Source organism: Lytechinus pictus, chromosome 17 (genome assembly GCF_037042905.1).
Source record: "Lytechinus pictus isolate F3 Inbred chromosome 17, Lp3.0, whole genome shotgun sequence".
NCBI lineage: Eukaryota > Metazoa > Echinodermata > Echinoidea > Temnopleuroida > Toxopneustidae > Lytechinus > Lytechinus pictus.
Window position 1 is genome coordinate 16,778,261 of NC_087261.1, and position 24,413 is coordinate 16,802,673.

At 36.6% G+C, this 24,413-nt stretch overlaps 1 protein-coding gene across 1 annotated transcript in view; it reads left to right on the top strand.

Moving 5' to 3' along the window:
* LOC129280208 (probable ATP-dependent RNA helicase DDX60) overlaps positions 1-24,413 on the top strand; it is a 92,067-nt gene that overhangs the window by 17,806 nt on the left and 49,848 nt on the right. Inside the window, exons 12-17 of the mRNA XM_064111880.1 lie at positions 3,314-3,429; positions 10,301-10,588; positions 11,115-11,305; positions 17,662-17,713; positions 18,536-18,727; positions 20,227-20,474. Coding sequence (XP_063967950.1) covers positions 3,314-3,429; positions 10,301-10,588; positions 11,115-11,305; positions 17,662-17,713; positions 18,536-18,727; positions 20,227-20,474 — 1,087 coding nt within the window. The remainder of the gene's footprint in view (positions 1-3,313; positions 3,430-10,300; positions 10,589-11,114; positions 11,306-17,661; positions 17,714-18,535; positions 18,728-20,226; positions 20,475-24,413) is intronic.

Consider the following 24,413-nt stretch of genomic DNA (forward strand, 5'->3'; position numbering starts at 1 on the left):
AATCCCCCCTGAGATCTCGGCCGTCGATCACGCGAGCGCTGCAAAAATTTGCACGCTGGTAGTGTGCGATGTAATCTACAACGCTGTATGGTAAAATTTTCCAAAATAATGAGATTTATTTTATATGAATTAATTATGCTAATTTATGCATAAATCATACTTTTTGCTGTAATTCACAAAATAAAGCTCCTAGAATGCTAATTTTTTGTAAAAATATTCTTTGTAGCATTCTTAACAATGACAATTGAAAAAAACTTCGGTTTGGAAATCAATTCCTTCTGTATTTTATTGTTTTCTGAAATTCTTATGTATTTCTTTGTTTTTCAACCTTTTGTTTTTCTTTGTTTTTTTCACCAGATTTATTGCACAACCTTTTTGAAGCATAATTATGCTAAAATCAATTGATTTCAGCTGTTTAAAGTAAAAATAATCATATCCTTATGAATACATGTAAGATGAGAAAACTCAATTTGCATTGACTTTGTACTCAAAATCACGTTTTGGAACAATTTTTGGTCTGACATGCACTTACAAAATGTTGCGTTATTTCGGAACTGCGTACCCGGGCGTCGTAAATTTGGTCTCAAAAGATGCGCGAGACTTAAAAGTATAACGTGTGCTAGTGGCGCGGTCAAAAAATTTCGTGTGGCGGAATGATTGCAGAAAATGTTGAGGGGGGGTTGATTCAACCCCCCCGGCCTGTTTAGGGTTAAATTACTGAACTTCCTTTTCCCAAATTGGGAAGAAATATCACCAACTTTGGAACCATATTTTGACTGGCGGAAGGATAAAGGCTACATGTATTTTACTGTTTCAGGTGATGAATTTGATCCCTCAGGAGATTCCTTTTTAAATGCCGATTTATTTTTAAAATGAGCCTGTCAAGGGACCCTTTTCTGGTCAGATATGGATTGTCAGATATTTATCCTATCCACTGGTCGTAAACGTTCGACCCCCGAATTTCATCCTTATTTTAGATACCGGGTACATTTGTTAAAAGTGCCATTTCAACACACCAGTCTATTTGAAATGTTTTAGGCCTGTGATAACTTAAACGTTAAATTTGAGGTAGATGTAGATATTACTCTGAAAGGGTATTTTATGAATATTGCCAGAGCAGTGGCAATTGATGTGAGGGACCTTTTGATATGGTGAATGAGATGATGGTGATGCTGATGGCATGTGTACATGTATATCAACATGTTAGCTTCCCATGTTATGTTTTGCCAGCATGATGATATTGGGCACTCTTTGGCTTGTACGCTACAATGATACATGTAGGTGCGGGTGAATTTTGGTGAAAAAAGTAAGGTGTCTGCAGGATTGCCAACCATTCAGTTTTTAACTGAATAATACGTCCTACGGGACGTATTATGGTATCATGCTCGGTGTGCGTCCTTCCGTCTGTCTGTCCGACCGTCTTGTCTGTTAACCTTTCCTTGTAAATGTGATAACTTAAGTTTAACTAAACCTAAGCTCATATGATTTCATGTGTATGATACTACAAGTAGCATAGATCCCAGGAAGCCTATTGATTTTGAGGTCAAAAGGTCAAAGGGCAAGGTCACACTGACATGTTTTCATCTTACCCTTCTGAAGTCTTTGTAAACGCGATAAATCCAGTTTAACTGAACCTGGGCTCATATAATTTGGTCTGTATAATACTAGCATAAATCCCAGAAAGTTTATTGATTTTGAGGTCAAAAGGTTAAAGCTCAAGGTCACAGTGACATGTTATCATTTTACCCTTCTGCAGTACTTGTTATACAATAACTTTAGTTTAGCTTAACCTGGGCTCATAATATTTGGTGTGTATGATACTAGCAAAGATCTCGGGAATTCTATTGATTTTGAGGTCAAAAGGTCAAAGGTGAAGTCGCCACCTTCCCACTTTTCTTGCTTGACCAATAACTCCATTTACCGCATTACAGGCGGGCGTTTTATGTGCTCGCCTTAGCGTCACTCATGTTAAGTTTTATTTCCCTAAAAGACGGAACGTTCCGATATGGGGATTTTGGGACATTTGGCTTTTCATACTCGCATTTGTGTGAGTCGCGCTGAATTGATTATTTTGTGCAAGGTGCTTGTAACAGCCGTTGAGCCATAACTGGTGTGTGCCGGTCTTGGATATGTGTGCAGCGTACGATAATGACCATGCATGTTGCATTGCACTATGCGTATCCCGCCGTACGTTAACGTCGGCTTCATGGACGGTGCCATATTGGCATTTCAGGACCCGTTTCCTGCGCGAACCAGCTTTCGCTTGAACGCCATTTATCCATAGTCCTACACTTATTACTGTTGGTAAGAACTCCGTAAAATCTTTTCAAAAGTTTTGATGAATTAGCGGTGGAGGTTTCTCTGTTATTCAGATATTGATATTCATTTTCATACTCCTGGATGAGTGCTATTATTATTGTAATAACAATTTCAGTCCGAACTCAGATAACTTTTGTACCTTCGTTGTTTGTGGATTCCTGCGTATAGCGATACGTGTAGTGAGTGGAATATTGTGTTCTCCGTTAACACTGCGTGCGCACATGTGTAGCATATATGTACATGTACTATGTAGCTGTGCTGCATAGGCGAATGCATCAAGTTGCACATTGGTCACCGAATATTTCACGGAGTTGGTTCGTGACTTCTGAATTGTTTGCCTGAAGAAATATGTGAAAAAATAATGAACCATGAGTGAAAAAGTGTCAGCTAGACAAACACAGTATTTCATTCAGACAGGAATATGAGGAACAATTGCCCTGTTGGAACTGTGTTTGTGTATGACTGAGTGAATACAAAACAGGCTGGATTTAGGTGCATTTGGACTGGACTATCATTATTGTAACATACCTACATGTAGGTACTGTAATTCTTGAGGCTGAATTTTCTGTCAAGGTGTGCACTAGATTGCACAATTATAAGTCCAAAAATGCAAAATTTCCCTACCGTGGGAGGGGGGACACCCCCCTTCCACACCCACATCCCCCTCCTCGGTTGCTCCGCTCCCTTGCAAAAATTTGTTCAGTTTTCTGCATTTCAAATGTTGGCAACTCTTCGTCTGTACTGACACATGCACAGTGCGTAAATAAAACGTCATAGGAAGGTGACGCTGATTTCTACACGTAAATAAAAATATACCTTTTGCTGCAGTCTTACATGTACATATACATTGACACCATTATACATTTATGTACCTTTTATTTAGTATATGTTATATTATCTGTAATGCTTGTGTTATTTAACCAATGGAGGCCAAATTTCTGTGTGTGTTTACTGACAATAAGTCATTTATGAATCTTTAATTTGTTTTTGACAGTGAAGTCAACCTGCAATCAGTTACTGCAAGACCCAGGGCATTTGTGGAGAACTACCACTGGCATACTGGAAGACCTATCAAAGATCACTTCGAGACCACACGGGAAGAGAAATTTGGTAGGTTACCAGGTTTCTAGAATGATGGCTAACTGGGGGGGGGGGGGTTCACAATGAGGTACAGGTGTGACTAGGGTCATGCTTAAATGCCAACCCTCACATGTTTATTTAACACGTAGTTTGATTGATGTATACGTGGTAGTGCGCGTCCTGTACGCATGATCTGACCAATGCGTTGATGCATTATATACTGCATGCATCAAAAAATTGAAGTGCAACTGTAAGTCACACTCTAAAGGCCAATGAAAGGTGAGGAGTTTCCCATTACATTTTTTCCAGCTCATAATGAGGAACCAATTTCATTATTCATTATTATTTTCCAGAATATGGAAGTTTGACCTTTTGATGACCAATAACACACTTTATTTGTTAATTTGGATATTTTCAGCAATACACTAAAAAATATGTAATATCTGAACATATACACTGTTTATATCTTGCTCATTTTAATTTGAGTCAATTATGTTTAAAATGGAATGGATTGTAGTTTCATATTAATTGTAGATCTAATGTGGCTCGTTAATGGTAGGGGATACTTTATATATTAACACAGAACACTGATTCTTTGCTTGAATGTCCTTTTAATATTCCTTCTGAGAAGTCTCTCTACCTTGTTGACATGGACTGGACACACCACTTTGAGAGATTGGAGCGGGGTCATACACCAAGGATATAGTAAATAAATAAATGAAACTGTTTTGGTATTGTGTAAAATATTGCATAGTATAGTACAATAAATACAATAGGACACTTAAATCAGACCGAGATAAATATAAACATTTAATAAATCCATATATATTTTTTATCAATAACCCAATAAATGACGGGAATTATTTAAAGGTTCATCTGGTCGGCTTTTCTTCAGTAGATTAACAAACTTTTTCCCGGTTACACTTCGTAATTCCGAAGGTTCGTAATTCCGAAGGTTCTTTATTCCGAAGGTTCGTAATTCCGAAACACGTAAATTGCCTATACCTCGATGTTCCTTAATCCGAAAATGTAAAAAGGTTCGTTAATCCGAACATTTGTTGCGTTATTCCGAAGGTTCGATAATGCGAAAACGAAATAAGGTTCGATGTTCCGAAGGCTCGTTAATCCAAAAACGAAATAAGGTTCGTTGTTCCAAAGGTTCGTTAGTCCGAAAACGAAATAAGGTTCGTTAATCATTTCGTTTTCGGACTTACGAACCTTCGGAATTACGAACCTCACTCCTTTTTCGGACTAACGAACCTTCGGAATTACGAACCTCATTTCGTTTTCGGACTAATGAACCTTCGGAATTACGAACCTTCGGAAATACGAACCTTCGGAATAACGAACCTTTGGAATAACCGAACCTTCGGAATAACGAAGCTTCGGAATTACGAATGTATGCGCTTTTTTCCTACTGCTACACATTGTGAACAAAAGATAATTTGTTTTAAATACATGTATTCTACTTTGTTGACAGCTACAGTACTGGACACACTGCTATATGTATGAGAGATTGGGTCGGGGTCAAACACAAGGCATATACTAAATAAATATATAAATGAAACTGTTGTTAATTGGTATTTTGTAAAATATTGTATATTATACAAATGATGCATGCACATGAGTTCATGAGGTTATCTATCCTCACGCGGGTGAGGCTCTGTTCAATCCATTGCACGAAGCCGTTAATAGGCTGAGTGCTATGGGGTGAACGCAGCCTCAACGAGAGTGGATTGGTCACATAATGGATGAATGAAGACATGCATCATTTGGTTTACACAACTAATTTTCTAGAATTTGTTATTTGACAATAGAGAAGAAAAAAAAAACAAAAGCAGATGGAATTAAGACATATTTTGCCTTTGTCCGACAATTCATTTTCTCTGAAAATATTATTTTCCTCATGTATGGAAGCAATTAATTGTTTTTGTTCTATTGTGACGCACTTTGATTCATAAATCTGAGTGCGCACAGTCAACCTTGTTGATGCGCTTACTTCAATGCGCACAAACACACACACATTCAAAATGTATGTACACACACATGCTTAGTGGTACACACTGAAGGAGAGAGCTCAACCGTGCAATGGAAAAATAAAAAATGCACGGTCGCCGTGCAATGGAAAATAAAATTTGCATGCAGCACAAAATGGATCAAACATTGAATGGCTTTAAACCAATCAAATTACAAGAATCTTTGTATGAGTTGTATAAAGTACAATACGTAAAGTAAGAAACTTAAATCAAGCAAACATGGATCTTAACATTTAATAAATGTTAAAAGTGTTAGGATGACTGATATTTTTATCCATTCCAAATCATTAAAAATTTCATGGATAAGAAGGTTCCTTTCTTGTTCTGAAAATTTTACTTTTCACATGTTTCAATCATTTTTGCCTGCAGCATATACATCTTTTCAATTATTCATGGGGGCTGAGCATTATAAATCACTTGCTATATCAATGAATAACCCATTTTGGGCACAGGTATTGTTGGCCTTTTCAGATCTTTCCCGCCTTATTGTTGATAACGTTGCATGTCAAGCCCTTTGGAATAATCCAAAAATTAAAATGAATAATAATGTAATATTTTTCAGGTCTTGGTGTGCTAATGGGGTGCGTTTTGTTAATGATATTTTGGGAACAGATGGAAAATTTCTCTCATATTTTGATTTTCAACGCAAATACAATGTACATGTCAATTTTCTTCAATATCATGGCCTGTGCAGCGCCATTCGATATGGTTTCAATAAACATGTAATACCAAAAGCTATGGAACCTATTATTCCAGAAGCATTATTTTTGATAATTAAAGTAAAAAAAGGTTGTGCTCACATTTACAATATTTTTTTGAAGTATAAGTTGAAAGATTGTAAAAGTCTCATCAAATGGAAACAGACGTTTGACTTTGACAACACGATATGGAGGTTCTACTATCAAATACCTTTTTATTCAACTGCAGATGTCAACATGAGATGGTTTCAGTTCAAAATAGTGAATAGAATTATTTATATGAAAGATGCTTTGTTACGATTTAAATTTGTTACAGATAACTTATGTACCTTTTGTTATAATTATGAAGAAACTATTATGCATATTTTTTGTTCTTGTGCCCACACAAACGAAATATGGTCTCAACTCGAAATTTGGTTTTCTCGTAACAATTTGAATATCAAAATTTCAAACCAGAATAAACTATTCGGTTTTTACGGAAACAACAATGGTGCTCTTAATTATATTTTTATAATCGTTAGAAAAGAAATTTTTGCAGCAAAATGCAAACACTGTCTTCCAGTTTTCGACCATATTTTGTCTGAAATAAAATCTTATTATGGTATGGAAAAGTATATATATAAAACAAATCTGAAAGAGAAGAAATTCATAAAAAGGTGGTCATCTTTTACTTTATTACATTAAGTATATCAGATATCATTCTAAAATACACACATATATATATATATATATATATATATATATATATTTTGTATGGATTTTTTCTTTCCTTTGCACTTTGATTTTGCTTTTTGTATACAAATGTTACGACAATTTCATGGAATATTGTATTGTACATATTCAACTTGTGTGTCATATACTGTGTTAATTATTTAATCATGTATTGTCAAAAAATATGTATTATAGTGATTTCAATAAAGGACCCCTGTGGAAGGGTTTAAAAAAAAAAAAAAAAAATTTAATAAATCAATTTTTTTTTTCAATAACCTAATATATGACAGGAATTGTTTAAAGGTTAATTTGTTCGTCTTTTCTTCAGTATTCACCAGATAAACAAAGTTTTTCCTTACTACTGTAGTCAATGCAATCAATCATGAAAATTTGTTCTATGATCATTGCTAAGCTTTGTGTTATAGGCTCCAGCTTTTTGTATGAAAGGAAATTGCAGAGCAGGGAATGCGCATTTCAAAACAAGTTCGATCGAGGTGCTACTACGCATTGCAAACCCTTGACTTTTTTGTCATCTCGTACGTACTAAATGGTAGTTAGATTACATAACTTTCTCGTACATGTATTTTTAAGGACGGGAAATTTTTTTACTGGTGGTTGACTATTACCAAAAGTTTTCGGAAGTGCAACCAATTCAGGATCTAACAGTGCATACAGTTATACAGGAAATGAAGGCAATATTCTCCAGAAACGGTATTCCCAACATCTTGATGACCGAAAATGCGCGGCAATTCAAATGCTCTGAATTCAGAGAGTTTGAATGCCAGTGGGAATTTACCCATATAACATCCAGTCCTATGTACCTGCAAAGCAACGGCCAAGCGGATAGAACCGTTCAGACGATCAAGAACCTCATAAAAAAGGCAAAGCTAGGCAAACAATACCCGTTCTACTCCATACTTGAGTATAGGAACATGCCCATCGATGGGACTAATGGTCATGCTCCTGCACAGCTGTTAAACAGTCGGCTATCGCAGAGCAAGCTCCAATGTCCCATCGAGCTGCTAGAGCCACACACTGTCCCTCTGGCAGGACAGCTGTTGTCCGAAAGACAGCGTAAACAAGCGATGTATCATGATACCAGTTTTAGAAACTATTGAAAGACCTCCTACATCTCGAGCCAGACCAGCCAGTGCGGTTCAAGGCATGCCCAAGCGAGTGGATCCAGGGTCGAGTTATCAATGCTCATGAATCACCTAGGAGCTACCTCATGAACTCACCACGTGGCGAGTTTCGGAGGAACAAAAGAGAAATTAGAATCTCAAAAGAGCGCGAAAGCATGGAGCGACTAACACGGCTGATCCCGGATGTCCCTTCTGTCTAAAAACCACTTCAAATACCAAGTGAAGCTTTACACCCAAATCGAACACACATCCATACCGAGCCTTACACTACTAAGAGTGGCCAGATATCTAGGCCCCCCGATTGCTTAAAGTTCTACACTGTATGTAAATAAAATGTACATGTGGATAATGTGAGTTGGACAGTATTTACTTGATGAAGTTAGGTATTACATTCAATGCCTACTATTACTGTTTCTATATAAGGCAAATTAATGCCGTTTGTTTCCCTTTCTGTAATAATCTTGAACACTGGCTATATTAGTACGATCAATTTCCTTTTATGACTCATCTCAATTTCTCTCTTCACACACACACACACACACGCTCAGTCTCTCTCTCTTCCTCTCTCCTTGCGGAACCCGCCTAATGTATATACATGTATGTTTGATATTTTGTGTTCATGTACATGTAGCTTGCTTAACAGTTAGTGTTACGAGATAGTGTCAGTGCTGTTACACTTTAACGTTAAATTTCCTTATGTCTTATACTATTCAAAATAATTACATTTGACTGCAGCAACTGACAGAGCTGTGTTTTCCAATAAATAAATATGTGAATAAATGAGTACATTAAGCAAATTCAGAGTACCATAAAGTAATGGGTAATCAGGTCAATGAATCTGACTTCATAATGAAACGATTTTGTCATGTTGTCAAATTATAAATTATGAAGTGTAATACCGTATTATTGTCTATGTTGACTATTAACAAACAAAGTAAATTTTACATTGACTGTTCTTGTGCTTATAATTGCTTTCCTAATAATTTCTGATAATTCATTGTAACACTGTCTTTTAAACCAGGGAAAGGGGTATGTAATGTATGTACATATTCTGGATACATTGTGCTGCGCCATGAGATTTGATACATTTGTGCTAGTACAATTGGCACCTTAATAAAGACACTCTGCAACCTTATCTTAGGGTTTTATTTTTCACAGTGAGCATAAACAATTCTCGAAATCAACTAAAGATTAAAGAAAGTGCAAAATACCATAGCTTAGCTTGTGTTATACATATTAGAATATCTCATAATTTTACTTGTTGGCAATACCATAAAATATGTATACCTGACCCCCTATACATGTACCTTCATTAAATTTTCTGTCTCTGATTTCTTGTTCTTTTTGGCAGTCTATAATGTTCTCAAAGAACCATGACTTGGTCAGCTTATGAAGTGAAGTAAGAATTGAGAAAAATGGGGGTCGGACGTACAAAAAGTTTGATCATTTTATGGAATTGCCCTTGTAAGCATGTTTTCTTTATGAGCCCCAGTTGTTTTGTTTGGTGCTAATATACATGTAAATGTAGGTGTTGGAAATCTCAGGCTCAAAATGGTTGAAACATCATCGCAAAATAAGCCTTCGCACTAAAGATTGTTGGAAATCATGACACCTTCATGCATTTTAATTGAATTAACTCTCTTGTTTCCTTGAAGTGTTTTTACATTTTGCATTCAATACAACAAGATTTTACTGCAATAACCTGTTAAATTTCACGTTCATTGTCAAAATATTGGAAGATCTGTGACATGATGAGCTATCAGTATTAAACATAATTGGTATTGTTCTGAATCATTCGGTGTTGGGCTATGGACCTCTAAGTGTTACTACCAAAAAAAAAGGAGAAAAAGAAATTAAAAAACGGTGTCTGAATATTATTTCAGAATCTATCACAGAGTTAGATTTTAGAATTGATATTAATCAAGCATTTCGGTTGCACTTTAGAGAATGGCATACATGTACAACACGATTTTCTGCGGGAATTATTTGATTGATTACGCCACTGCTCTCAAACCAACACATCACTGATTGAACTGAACTGATCAGGGGCCCGTTGCAGAAAGAGTTGCGTTTAAACGCAAGTAAAAAAATCAATCGCAAGTCCAAAATACGCGCTGTTGATTGGTTGAAAATGAGGTTGCGCATGATTTTTAGAGTTGCGTTTGATTGCAACTCTTTCTGCAACGGGCCCCAGAACTAACTAAATATATTTATGACTTTCCATGATATTTGTGTGTGCAGGGATGTGGTGCAGAGCTAGATCAGGATGCCAATAGAAAATATTCTTTGAGTAAATCTCTTCTTCTTTTCACAGGTCTTTCATCCATTTCAAATGAGCAGATATCGGATGCTGTTAAGGCTCTTTCTGCAAGTGACCTACGTGAAGTATTCGCCATGCTTGGTCTTACAACTGTGGAAATCAACAACGCCTTCAGAACTGCGCGCGATGCTTGGAGTGATGATGATAAGAATCAAAATGTCTTGAGAGCTTGGCGGAGGAAGGAAGGTTACAATGCTTCAGTGGACGCCCTTTTGGAGGCATTGGAGGAATGCCAGTACATAGAGGCTAAGAATATCCTACTGGCAAAGTGGAGTAGACCAAGTATGTAAAATAACATTGACCTTGAAGACATGCATTACGTAGCTGATATTAAAGAGATCTTGTTACAAGAAATCCTGAATTTGATGTATGTTGTATTTCATATTGTTCATATGGATAAAAAGAAACATCTTGAAAGATATATGAAATTGATGTCGAGAAATTCAAAATAACTGTGACTGAAAAATCATCATTTAATTACTCTGCTGAGAGGAACAAGTAATAAGAGGAACATTTACTAAGATGAAATTGAATTGTGATTGTCTTTTTGTCATTTGTCCATTTTGAAGCACCGAATAAATCTGAATTTTGATGAAGTGACTTAAAAATCATAATATTGAGGGACAATGAAACCCTGGGAACAATTATAGGCTTGAATGCTTGAGCGCCTAGGCAGCCCAGCTAAAGCCGGGGTAATAATAGCAGGGCCCGCTGGGAGAACAGTTTTCGGAACTGAAGCGGCTACCCTGGGTAAATATACCGCTATTATTATTATTATTATCATTATTATGCTTAATCTTGAAACCAGCCCAGCTTACAGACTACGAAAAGAAACGACGAGAACAGGACAGACAAAAATTTGCCCGCTACATGCAGAACTATGGAGAGTCTGTTGAAGGCAAGGTTGGTCTAAGCCAGAAGATGATCATCGTTGACAAGGGTAACGTCTCCGGGAGTAAAGGTGGTGGAGGTGCCCACCAGGGACAGAAGAACAAACAGGTATACCTAAGCTTTTCATAATAAATTATACTAATCATATCATGTTTATGTATCAGAAGTCTCTAATAGCCTTTTCACACATTGGGAAAATTCAGTGCATGGAAAGTTGATTAATTAAACCCTAACTTTAACCCAACTTACCTGTACTTATTTGCGAGCTTGAAGGCGGGGCATTGGGGGAGGGGGCTCTTCACCTCCCTCTCATTTTTTGTTGCATGATTGCAACAAAAATTTCCATGAAGTTAGACATTGACATACATGTAAGCTCTGTATAGCTAAATTGCACTATTGAAATTTGTATATGTGACCTACAAAACCAACAATGAGTCTCCCCAAATGAATTTTGAGATTTTTATTGAGTTTGAACAAGCACATCTTAAGCTGATGTCATTTGTCAAACTTGGATCGATAATGACTCACTCAAGTGTACTTGATTAAATGAAGAAGAAACAAAGTGAGAGCTTCAGAAAATAAGGAGAATACAACATTTTAATTTTGTGTTCACTCAAGCATGAGATGTGCACACTTTGCAATTTCAATGCAACTTCCAAAAAGTTTGAAAAAACTTGTGTCAAAGATAATTTTGTATCTTGTTTTTAGCTCATCCGGCTTGAAGGGCCAGATGAGCTTATGCTGTGGCGTAGCGTCCGTCGTATGTCGTCCGTCCACAATTTCAAAATGCTTCTTCTTCGCCATTTCAAGTCCGATTTCAATTCTGTTTGCTTTATATGATAGCACTAGGTGGGGGATTAAAAACTTCTACACAGAATATTGAAACTCATTAAATATGCTAATTTATGCACATTTTTCAAAATTCACAAAAAATGCTTCTTTATTTGTTGACCGATTTGGATTTTTTTGCTAACATCTGGTAGAGCTTCATGAGGTCCACCAAACTTCTACACAGAATTTTGAAATTTTGACTAGAACAATTTTTATGCTAATTTATGCAAAATTAATTCATGCATATTTTTAAAAATTCACATAAAATGCTTCTTCTTTATTAGTTGACCGATTTTGATTTTTTTTCTTCCATCTGGTAGAACTTCGTGAGTTTCACCAAACTTCTACACAGAATTTTGAAATTTGGAGTAGAAAATTATTTATGCTAATTTATGCAAAATTTGTTCATAAATCACAGAAAATGCCTTTTCTTCATTATTTGTTGACCGATTTTTATTCATTTTTTCTTCCATCTGGTAGAGCTGCATGAGGTTCACCAAACTTGTACACACAATTTGAAATTTTGTCTAGAAAATTATTTATGCTAATTTATGCAAAATTTATTCATAAATCACAAAAAATGTTTTTTCTCCTTCATTTGTCGATCAATTTCAATTTTGTTTGCTTTATATGATAGCTCTAGGTGGTGATACAAAATTTCAACACAGAATTTTGAAACTCATTAAATATGCTAATTTATTCATATATTTTCAAAACTCACAAAAATACTTATTTATTTGTTGATTGATTTTGATTATTTTTGTTCCATCTGAGAGCTACAGTACATGAGGTTCACCAAGGTTCTACACAGAGTTTAGAAAGTTTGACTAGAAAATGATTTATGCTTAATTTATATGAAATATATTAATTAATAGAAAAAAAAAATGCTTTTATGTCATTTCTTCATCAATTTCAATTCTATATCCTTAATTTATGTCACCAATATAATTCACTACAGTGTCAACTGGGCTGAAATTAAAAATTGTGTTAAATTTCGTTGCGAGATGCCAGATGAGCTCCACATCATTGATGTGCTAGTTTATTCAACTTTACAACTTTCTTACAGTATAAAGATGAAGAAATACTCCTTCAGACAAGCTTAGTTTTTAATTTTGGCTTTTTGAAGACCAATTTACTATTTTTGCTATCATCAGTCTAAGAGAACCTTCCCTGGTGACTTATTGATGGTTTGGGGTGGTAACTTTTGCATGAAATCATAAATTTTGCTCTAATTCACCTAATTAATACTCGTAGAAAGCTTATTTTGGGTGAAAATATTTTTTGTAGCATTCCTTACGATTTTTTTAGCATTCCTAAAAATTATGTGGAGCGTTGTGGCCCAGTGGATTAGTCTTCTGACTTTGAAGCAGAGGGTCGTGGGTTTGAATCCCAGCCATGGCGTAATTTCCTTCAGCAAGAAATTCATCCACATTGTGCTGCACTCAACCCAGGTGAGGTGAATGGGTACCTGGCATGAATTTATTCCTTGAAATGCCACCGCGCTGTAAAAGGCTGTGGTGCCAGGGTAATAATATCCAAGTCCATTGGAAGCGCATAGGGACGTTATGACATAATGTGATATGCGCTATACAAGAACTGCGTTATTATTATTATTATTATTGTCCTTGAAAATGAATTTTGGAACCAAAACCAATTTTTTATGTACAGTATATATATTTTTTAAATTTTAATTTATTTGTTTGTTTTTGTCTTGCTTGCATAGCAGAGTGAGACTATAGGCGATACTTTTCCGACGGCGTCGTCGTCAACATCAAATCTTATCCGAAGGTTAAGTTTTTGAAACGTCATCATAACTTAGAAAGCATATGGGCCATAAGGGTAATCAAATATTATTGAACTCCATGCCTGAGTTTCAGGTCACATGACCAAGGTCAAAGGTCATTTAGGGTCAATGAACTTTGGTCATGTTGGGGGTATTTGTTTGATTTCCATCATAACTTTTAAAGTTTATGGATCTGGTTCATGAAACTTGGACAGAAGAGTAATCAAGTATCACTGAACATCCTTTTTGAATTTTAGGTCACATGACCAAGGTCAAAGGTTGTAATAGGGTCCATGAACTTACATGTAGATTATGTTGGGGGAATTAGTTGAATTGCCATCATAACTTTGAGAGTTTATAGATCTACATGTAGTTAATGAAACTTGGATATAAGAGCAATCATGTATCAGCAAACATCCTGTGCAAGTTCAAGGTCACATGACCGAGGTCAAAGGTCATTTGGGGTCAGCGAACTTTGGCCATGTTGGAGGTATTTGCTGAATTGCCATCATACATGTACATGTAACTTCGAAAGTTGAAGACCTACATGTACATCTAGTTCATGAAACTTAGACATTAGAGTAATCAAGTATCATTGAACATGACCAAGTTCAAAGGTCATTTAGGGTAAATGAACATAGCATTTTATTATCATATGAATTGTGGGTTATTTTTTGTAAATAACTATTCAATAGTTGTTTTTCAAAGTCAGCAATGCTTCTACATGTATATTGAATGGCGTAATGCAGGCGAGACTGCCAGAGGCGTTCCACTTGTTTATTTTTTTATTGTTTTTCATTAAAATTTGTGTGTGACATTCCAGCCATGAAAAGCATCTAACTAAATGACCGTCGTCAATGAAAGTAAAAATAATAAAAGCTGTTTTTTTAAGGGTAGTCTACACTAAAGTCTGTAGTATTAAGTACATCTTAGTTTTTCTTACAAACAGAATGAGATATCTAACAAGGCAGGCGCATTTACAGGATTTTGCACCCCGTGTGCCCTACCTGATTTTGGTACCATTGTGTACTTTTTCGAAAACGGTGCCCCCATGAACATGAATGATGAACAGGATATTGTCTAAATCGGCGCATCTCAAACGGTGGGCCGCGAGAAGCTTCAGAGGAAGAAAAAAAAATGGGGGAAAACTATAGTATATTTCACAGACCTGGGGGGTGTTTCACAAAGATTTAAGTATGACTTAAGTCGCACTTAAATGCCGAGCGTACAATGTACATGTACATGATATGCAACGCGCGATCCTATTGAGAAATAAGCATTAGTGCGCGTCCTCATGACATGATCTGACCAATGCGGTCAAGCCTTTCATACCGTACGCAACTTGGTATTTAAGTGCGACTCTAGGTCATACTTAAATCTTTGTGAAACACCCACCAGGACCTGTCCGACAGCCCAAATATGTTGTTTGATCGGTCTACGTGGGTCAAACAAAGGTAAAGCATGCTTTATGCATGTTGCAATATGCATACAGATTATGATGGTTTCGATCTAACTTTGATGTGAACCTCATCATGTATGCACGTTGTGTAGAATTTAGTTAATTGTCGCCCATTTACCGGACCTTTGCGAATGCAGTTAGTTCTTGAACTGTTTGTTTCGAACGTGCTTCAGGGCTTTGTGTTCAAATTTCCTGAAAACATACTTTCATCAAAATGGACCCTTTTTTTAAGCGATTTAAAAAGGGCGATGGAGGAAACAAATTGTAAAGTCTCTGAATGTAACTGTAAGAAAATATGACCCTGAATACATTTAATTTGGATTCATCATGACTGGCAGTGATGCAAAATCATAAGCAATGTGTGTCGAATGTTGAAGGTATATATTCAGCATTCTTGTTATTAAGTTGTTATGTTGTCATGGTTGTATACGTTTGGAGGAGGGGCTCAAAGGCCGGGCTACTGAAAGTTATACGCACTAATATGCCCATTATAATCATTGTCTATCATCGAGTCGAGACAAGTAGTCATATTGCTTTCTTAAAATTTTGGTAGGTGGGCCTCGAAAAAAATTTGAGAGTCAAAGTGGTCCTCTAGTAAAAAAAGGTTGAGAAGCCCTGGTCTAAATTTGGATTTAGTCTAAATTTGGTCTAAATTTGGAGGCGCGATAGCTCAGTCGGTAGAGCGGGGGACTCGTATTCCGGTGACCCGGGTTCGATTCTCACTTAGTGCGCTAGTGCCCTTTGGTAAGGCATTAATCCTCAGTACCAGGTCCTTCGGAGAGGACCTTAAGCCGTCGGTCCTCTGGTTGCTTGCTTACAAGCATTCATGCTTTCTTAGCAATCAGGTAAAAAATCACCACCAATACCAATAAATAAACCTTTTATGCGAGCGGAAAGCGCGATCTGAAAATTTTTGATAACCTGACCTAAAATTTTGACATTCTAATCACTACCCAAACCTTACAATTCTAATACACTTATTGTGACCATAAACAGGATGGGTATCTACAGTATCTGAACAATTGATGCGAGCGCGAAGCGCGAGCTAAAAAAAAATGATATTCTGACCCTAAACTTTGGATTCTAAGCACTTTTTGAAACGATGAACAGGATGGTCATGTTACTAGACAATGGATGCAACGAGTGAGATGAAAATAAGTGATATAATGACTTGAGACGGTAACACTTGAATTACTGTTTTCTGTAATACATGGAGAGAATACGTATCCCACTAAATTTGCCTGTCAAATAATGCTAGCACGTAGCGCTAGCTGAATTTTTTGATGTTCAGTACTTTTTGTAAGCATGAACAAAATGCAATGGAAACTCGAATCACAAAAGTAATTTGTGCATATTGACTTTAAAATTGGATATTAAAATTGGATATTCGAAGCTCGATGGTATCCTAGTGAGCAGATTATCTCACTTAACAGGGAATGCGAGTGCGAAGTGTGAGCAAAAATTTCATTTTTATGTAATGACCCGATATTTTCCAATTATCCCCTCCCCTTATTTTATTCACATTTCTTTTTGTTCTTATCTTGCTCTTTTTTTTTTTACATAGTCTTCGTGTAGTGGGTGGGGTCCAGGAAGCAAAGCCCCTGGCAGCTTCAGAATTGTGATATCTCCAGAGGGCATTTTGTAAAAAAAATATATATTTATATGAAATCAACATCCTAAAATTGCCAAGTTAATCCCATTAGAACATTGTTTCTTTAAAGATACAGGACCGAGTTTAAAATTTTTGTATTTTCCATAGTAATATCGGCCATTTTTCACTATTCTATATAGGTTTTAATATTTCTTTGTTTCAGTTGTTAAGTTTACTTGTTATCTTTTTCCTTTTCCTTTCATCTTTTTTTTTTTTTTTTTTCTTTCTTTTTTATTCCTTTCTTACTACTTCTTTTCTTCCTTCCCTTTTTGTTTCTCTCTTTCTTTTTTTAGGGGGGACCGCCCCCTCCTGAAATTTAGGGGGGACGTGTCCCCTCTGTCCCCCCCCCCCTGCTTCCGCCGCCTATGATTCCAACTAAAGACATGGCACAGACTTTTGAGTAGGTTCCCTTTTTAAAAAAGGGATGAATAAGTGGATTCCCTGCAGACAGGGGCACCAAACCACAGCATGAACCCGGGCGGCAAACAGCAAAAGAAGAATTTTAATACCAATGCTGCTGTGATGAGCTTTCCTCAGAAATTTTGTGATTTCTGTCAACATTAATGTTACTTTTAATAAGCATACTGAAATCTGCCAAGTAACTGCAAACAGCAATGGAATATTTTACACCAACAAAATTTACTATTAGCCTGATCCGAAACTTGTTGGTGAGGAACAATTACACCTATGAAACATTATTAGAGACAGTTTATTACGTGCATTTTTTTTTCCATTTTCAGAATGTGACAAAGAAAGAGAAGATACTTCAAGAAAAAGATCAAAAGGATCGAGGTGAGAGAAACATGTCATCAGGGGAGCTTTTCAGAAATGTTGTGATTGTATTTGAAAATCTTTTTCGAGCGGGTACCTGATCAAAAGATATCCCATCAGAGGTGTGCAATCGAAAAGTGCAAGGTCGTAAGTGCCTGATCAAAATGTACACAGTCAAAAGGTACCTGATCAAAAGGTACCCGATCGAAAGGTACCAAAAGGTACCAAATTAACAGCTACCCGATCAAAAGATACCCAATCAAGCGGTACTCAAAAGCTACCCGATCAAGCGGTACCCAAGTAAAAAATACCTAATCAAAAGGTAAATGATCTAAAGGTACTGATCAAAAGGTGCTCGATTTAAAGATACCAGATCAAAAGGTACCTGATCAAATGATACCCAATCTAGTAGTACCCAATCAAAAGGTACCTGATCAATAGGTACCTGATCGAAAGGTGTCTGATCAAAAGGTACCCAATCAAAAGCCACACAATCAAAAGGTACCTGATGAAAACGTTCCTAATTAAAAGGTACATGTACCCAATCAAACAGTGTCTGATCAAAAGGTACCCGATCACGGGCTACCCAATCTAAAGGTGTAACTGATCAAAAGCTGCCCAATCAGAAAGTTACTCAATGAAAAGTTACCTGATCAAAATGTGCTTGATTAAAAAAAATATCTTTGTGATACAAACATCTTTCCAAGCTCTGAACAGACTGAATATTGATTGACATGCTTCAATGTCACAACTACCATAAAGATGGAGTCAACACCCACATCTTTATTTACATCAACCAACGGGGACCCTTCTGATTTTGAATCCAATATTTAATCCATGCAGAGAAATCAGAATCTGAAGCTGCTGAAAGGTGGTCAAATATCCTAACAAACATCAAGTCAGAAATATTGAAGGAGAAGTTTACATCTGTTCTGAAAATAATACATGACTTTGTGAGTCACTGTGCATCAGACAAGTGGACCATAGAGGCTCTGTTGGCAAAGATGGACTGCTATTGGATTGCATTAAAAGCTGGTAAGTTTTCTGTTTTGGGGTGCATTTATTTACTTCTTTATCATGCTTGGTGTCCGTCCGTCCGTTAACTTTCCTTTTAAACGCGATAACTTCAGTTTGACACATGTAGGCTCAAATAATTTGGTATGTAGATACTAGCATGAATCCCAGGAAGCCTATTGATTTTGAGGTCCAAAGGTCAAGGTCACAGTGACATGTTTTCATCGTACCCTTCTGCAGTCCTTTTAAACCCGATAACTTCAGTTTAACTTCACTTAGGCTCATATAATTTGGTGTGTATTATACTAGCATGAATCCTAGAAAGCCTATTGATTTTGAGGTCAAAAGTTCAAATCGCCACCTTTCACTTATTTTTGCTTGACCAATAACTCAATTTTCTGTGTTACATGCGGTGTATTATGTGCTTGCCCTAGCAACACTCTTGTTTACCCTAGAATGATCTGAATGATCTTTTGAAAGTTGTTTCTGCAAAACCACAGTTGCATTTAATCAAAGCTTACAAGTTTGCTTAAACATACAGCCTTTAGTGTAGCATTTTATTAATGTACATGTACCTACCACCTCAAGTCTACAACATCTCACTCTGGCCTGATTCCTATCCCATAATGCAACATTCTTTGCAGTGCAGTCTTATAATAAACACTTAGGCCCAATTGAATAATAATACACTCATTTTCTTCTCAGTAAATTCATATTGCAGTGGTTATGTTACCAAGTGGCAAAACAAGTACCTTTCTCCTCAAAACATATGAGTTTTCCTATGTGAATACAATTATATGCATAGGCTCATTTATATACATGTAAACTGGTAGTGGTGCACTATATTTTCTGTAGCAATATAATGTTTATTCATAAGATTAGTTTTCATAACTCTCAGTTGATACATGTAAGAGGCCACATGCGCTTTGGGTCAGTTCTGTATCGCTTGAACCCTGATAATTAACTAGGCTACATACATGTATACATGTTGTTCAGACCAGGGCTACGTAACATAAAGGTTTGCGATGAATTGCAAATATGAAAGCACCACACTGATTGATTCCTGGTCATTATTTTAAACCAAATGCGTGTGTAACATTGATCTTTGCTGGCCAGTCCATTTAGCGATTGATCGCTAATCTTTGTGTTACGGAGCCCCGGTCTTTTTTTAACCCCTTCAGATCTCGGCCGCTGATCGTGCAGTAGCCGCAAAAAATTGCGCGCACGTAGAGCTTGGATTTGAACTACAAGACTGCATAGGAATATTTGAAAAAAAAAAAATTTGAGTATATCTTGAAATAATTGATTATGCAAATTGCATGTATGTTTTTGCCTTTAATCAGGCCAATTTACACTGATTTAAAGTGGGCCAAGTACATCCTGTTCCATGTGTACTGCCTCATATTGAATTTTCATGGACCCATTCTCACTGCTTATATATTGTATGAAAAGTGCTCACAACCAAAGATAGTTTTTATATCATGGCTTTGATATTCAATTAATTTCTGTTGTTTCAACAGTGAAAACTGCAAGGAACACCACGGACATCCAATCCTCTACGTTCAGTGAAGTGTCGGAGAAAGATCCCATGTACTATCCCATAATGCTCTTCATCTGCTGTCAGGAAATCTTGAAGCTAAAGGAAAAGTTGAGCAAGAAACATTTCCATCTGATAGGAGCGTACATGAGAGGCCTCGGGTTCACACCCTTTGCTGAGTACATTGAGGGCTTACAGGGGACAGCAGAAAGCAAAGCTGCTGCTTACAAGGTAAGGACGGTTTCTTTGGTATTCCTAAGACACTACTTGACTACATCTTAATAACTCATACAGGTACAGTACACAGTTTTCATAAGGTGAAAAAAAAATCTGCATTTACTCCTCCAAATGGCAACAATCTATATTCATTCTCATCAAGCTTCCAGTATGAGCTGCAAAAGGGATTATTTTTTTCAAGGGCATTGGGGAATGACAGAAAGCGTATAGCTCCTACAAAGGGATCCCTACTACATGTACATTACATGTACCACCAGATAAACCAAATAAGAGACTAAAGCAATATGTTATTACCAATAACATATCATCAGCCAGTCTGGTGTCTGTCCCGTAGATCTGACAAGAGCAAAGCATGTAGGCTTTGACCACATATCTCATGAACATTACTATTTACTCGTGAAATAACCAAAGATTCTTAGTTTTCATTTTCCAATTCATTTTTGTCTCACCTGCATAGCAGAGTGAGACTATAGGCGCCGCTTTTCCGACGACGGCGGCGGCGGCGTCAACACCAAATCTTAACCTAAGGTTAAGTTTTTGAAATGACAGCATAACTTAAAAAGTATATGGACCTAGTTCATGAAACTTGGCCATAAGGTTAATCAAGTATTACTAAACATCCTGCCTGAGTTTCAGGTCACACAACCAAGGTCAAAGGTCATTTAGGGTCAATGAACTTAGACCTTGTTGGTGGAATCAACATCAAAATCTTAACCTAAGGTTAAGTTTTTGAAATGTCATCATAACTTAAAAAATATGTGGACCTAGGTTATGAAACTTGGACATAAGGTTAATCAAGTATTACTGAACATCCTGCTTGAGTTTTATGTCACATGACCAAGGTCAAAGGTCATTTAGGGTCAATGAAAAAAAAAAATTGGGGTTATCTGTTGAATTACCATTATACAACATTGAAAGTTTATGGATCTGATTCATGAAACTTGGACATATGAGTAATCAAGTATCACTGAACATCCTGTGTAAGTTTCAGGTCACATGATCAAGGTCAAAGGTCAATGAACTTTGGCCATGTGGGGGGGTATTTGTTGAATTACCATCATAACTTTGAAAGATTATGGATCTGATTCATGAAACTTGGACATAAGAGTAATCAAGTATCTTTGAACATTTCGTCCGAGTTTCAGGTCACATGACCAAAGTCAAAGGTCATTGAACTTTGGCCATTTTAGAGGTAATTATTAGTTTGCTGTCATAACTTTCAAAGTTTATAGATATAGTGTACAAAATGTGGATTTAGGGGTAATCAAGTTTCACTGACAAGTTTTAGGTCACATGATCAAGGTCAAATGTCATCAGTGAAACTAGTATTGTATCATTACATGTATATGAATGGTCTTTTTTGTGAATACATGTTATTATTTGAAAGTAGTTTTCAAAGTCAGCACTGGTGCTATATTGAATTGCGTGATGCAGGTGAGACCACCAGAGGCATTCCACTTGTTATTGCGTGATGCAGGTGAGACCGCCAAAGGCATTCCACTTGTTATGTAAAATACAAGGAATATTGATATCTATAGGTCTATAGTATGAGGCAAAATGAATGATGATAGCAAAATACAACTTAACCCTATCTAGGCCGGGGGGGGGGGGGGGGGGGGCCTCGGAGGCCCCCCTCAACGATCCGCGCAATATTTTCGCCGTGCGAATTTTTTTGACCGTGCCGCTCGCTTACTTTTTACTTGCAAGTCTTGGGCAACTTTTGAGACCAATTTTGCGTCACCGGGGTACGTGGTTCCGAAATTAAGCAACATTATGTAAGTGCATGTCAGACCAAAAATTGCTCAAAAACGTGATTTTGTGTACAAAGTCAATGCAAATTTTCAACCAAAAATCATAAATGTATGATTATTTTTAGTTTTGCTGGTCTAAATTAATTTATTTCATGCTTTTTATGATCTCAGAAGAGTCCCCAATAAATTTCATTGAAAAAACAATGAAAAACAAAAGGTAAAAAAAAAAAGGAATTGCAAAAACAATATAATACATAAGAAAATTATTTGATATCGCAATTTTGTTTATGTACACTTGCTAAGAACACCACAAAGAGTTTCTATACCAAAAATTAGAAAATTTGGAGCTTTATTTAGGGAATTAGAGGAAAAAGTATGATTTCGCATACTAATTACGCATAAATTAGCATAATCACTTAATAGCAATTCGCATGAAATATATTACTATACAATTTTGTAGATTATGTCCCAGACAACCCGCATGCCAATTTTTGGCGCAGTCGACGGCCGAGATCTCAAGGGGGGGCCTGTGAGGCCCCCCCCCCCCCCCCGGCCATATGAACTCCCAAAATACCCCAGCCTAGATAGGGTTAAAGGCTGCCAGATTGCAGTGATTCTGTTGTTTTTGAGTTGTGTTTCTCTTTCAACGTGGTTACGAACCTCATTTAAATACCACATTACTCTTGGAATCTCAATTACATGTACATGTATGACTGGTTAATCCACATTCTCCTTCCCTGTCTGTGGGATTGCTTGTTCTGTTAAATATTTCTTTAATTCTTTGCTTCTCTCTCACGGCCCATGCCAACGAACGTAGAGGGCAGCAGCACTTTTTAGGAAGGTCCACTTTACTCAGATTTTGTGACCACCTTCTCTCTCAGATTACTTTTTTGGTAGATTGCAGAGCTGATATTTTATTTTTTTGTTCAATTTCATAATTTTTCATCAATGATATTACTTCAATGAAAATATGTTTATTAATTATTTCAAAGTACACTGTATTTCTTTATTTCTGTCTCGCCTGCATAGTAGAGCGAGACTATAGGCGCCGCTTTTCCGATGGCAGCGTCGTCAACATTGAAATCTTAACCAAGGTTAAGTTTTTGAAATGTCATCATAACTTAGAAAGTATATGGACCTACTTCATGAAACTTGGGTTTAAGGGTAATCAAGTATTACTGAACATCTCGCCGTGGTTTCAGGTCACATGATGAAGGTTAAAGGTCATTTAGGGTCAATGAACTTAGACCATGTTGGGGGAATCAATATTGATATCTTTGCATACATTCGTATTTCCGAAGCTTCGTTATTCTGAAGGTTCGGATATTCCGAAGGTTCGTATTTCCGAAGGTTCGTAATTCCAAAGGTTCGTTAGTCCGAAAACGAAATGAGGTTCGTAATTCCTTCGGAACATCGAATCTTATTTCGTTTTCGGATTATCGAACCTTCGGAATAACGCCACAAATGTTCGGATTAACGAACCCTTTTACGTTTTCGGATTAACGAACATCGAGGTATAGGCAATTTGCGTGTTTCGGAATTACGAACCTTCGGAATAAAGAACCTTCGGAATTACGAAGTGTAACCGAAATCTTAACCAAGGTTAAGTTTTTGAAATGTCGTCATAACTTAGAAAGTATATGGACCTAGTTCATGAAACTTAGACATAAGATCCTGCCTGCGTTTCTGGTCATGTGACCAAGGTCAAAGGTCACTTAGGGTCAACAAACTTTTATCATGTTGGGATATTTGTGGAATTGTCATAACTTTTAAATTTTATGGATCTAGTTCATGAAACTTAGACATACATGTAAGAGCAATTAAGTATCCCTGAACATCCTGTGCAAGTTTCAGGTCACATTACCAAGGTCAAAGGTCTTTCTATATAGGGTCATTGAACTTTGATAATGTTGGGGGTATTTGTGGAATTGGCATCATAAAGTTTATGGATCTCCACATGTAGTTCATGATACATCTAGACATAAGTATTAATCAAGTATGTTTTGCACACATCTTAGGTCACATGATCATGGTCAAAGGGTCATGTCGGGTCAATGGACATAGTATTTTATTATCAAATGAGTGTTTTCTTTTGTGAATAATTATTCAATACATGTAGCTGTTTTCAAAGTCAGTTCTGCGTAATGCAGGTGAGACTGCCAGAGGCATTCCACTTGTTAGG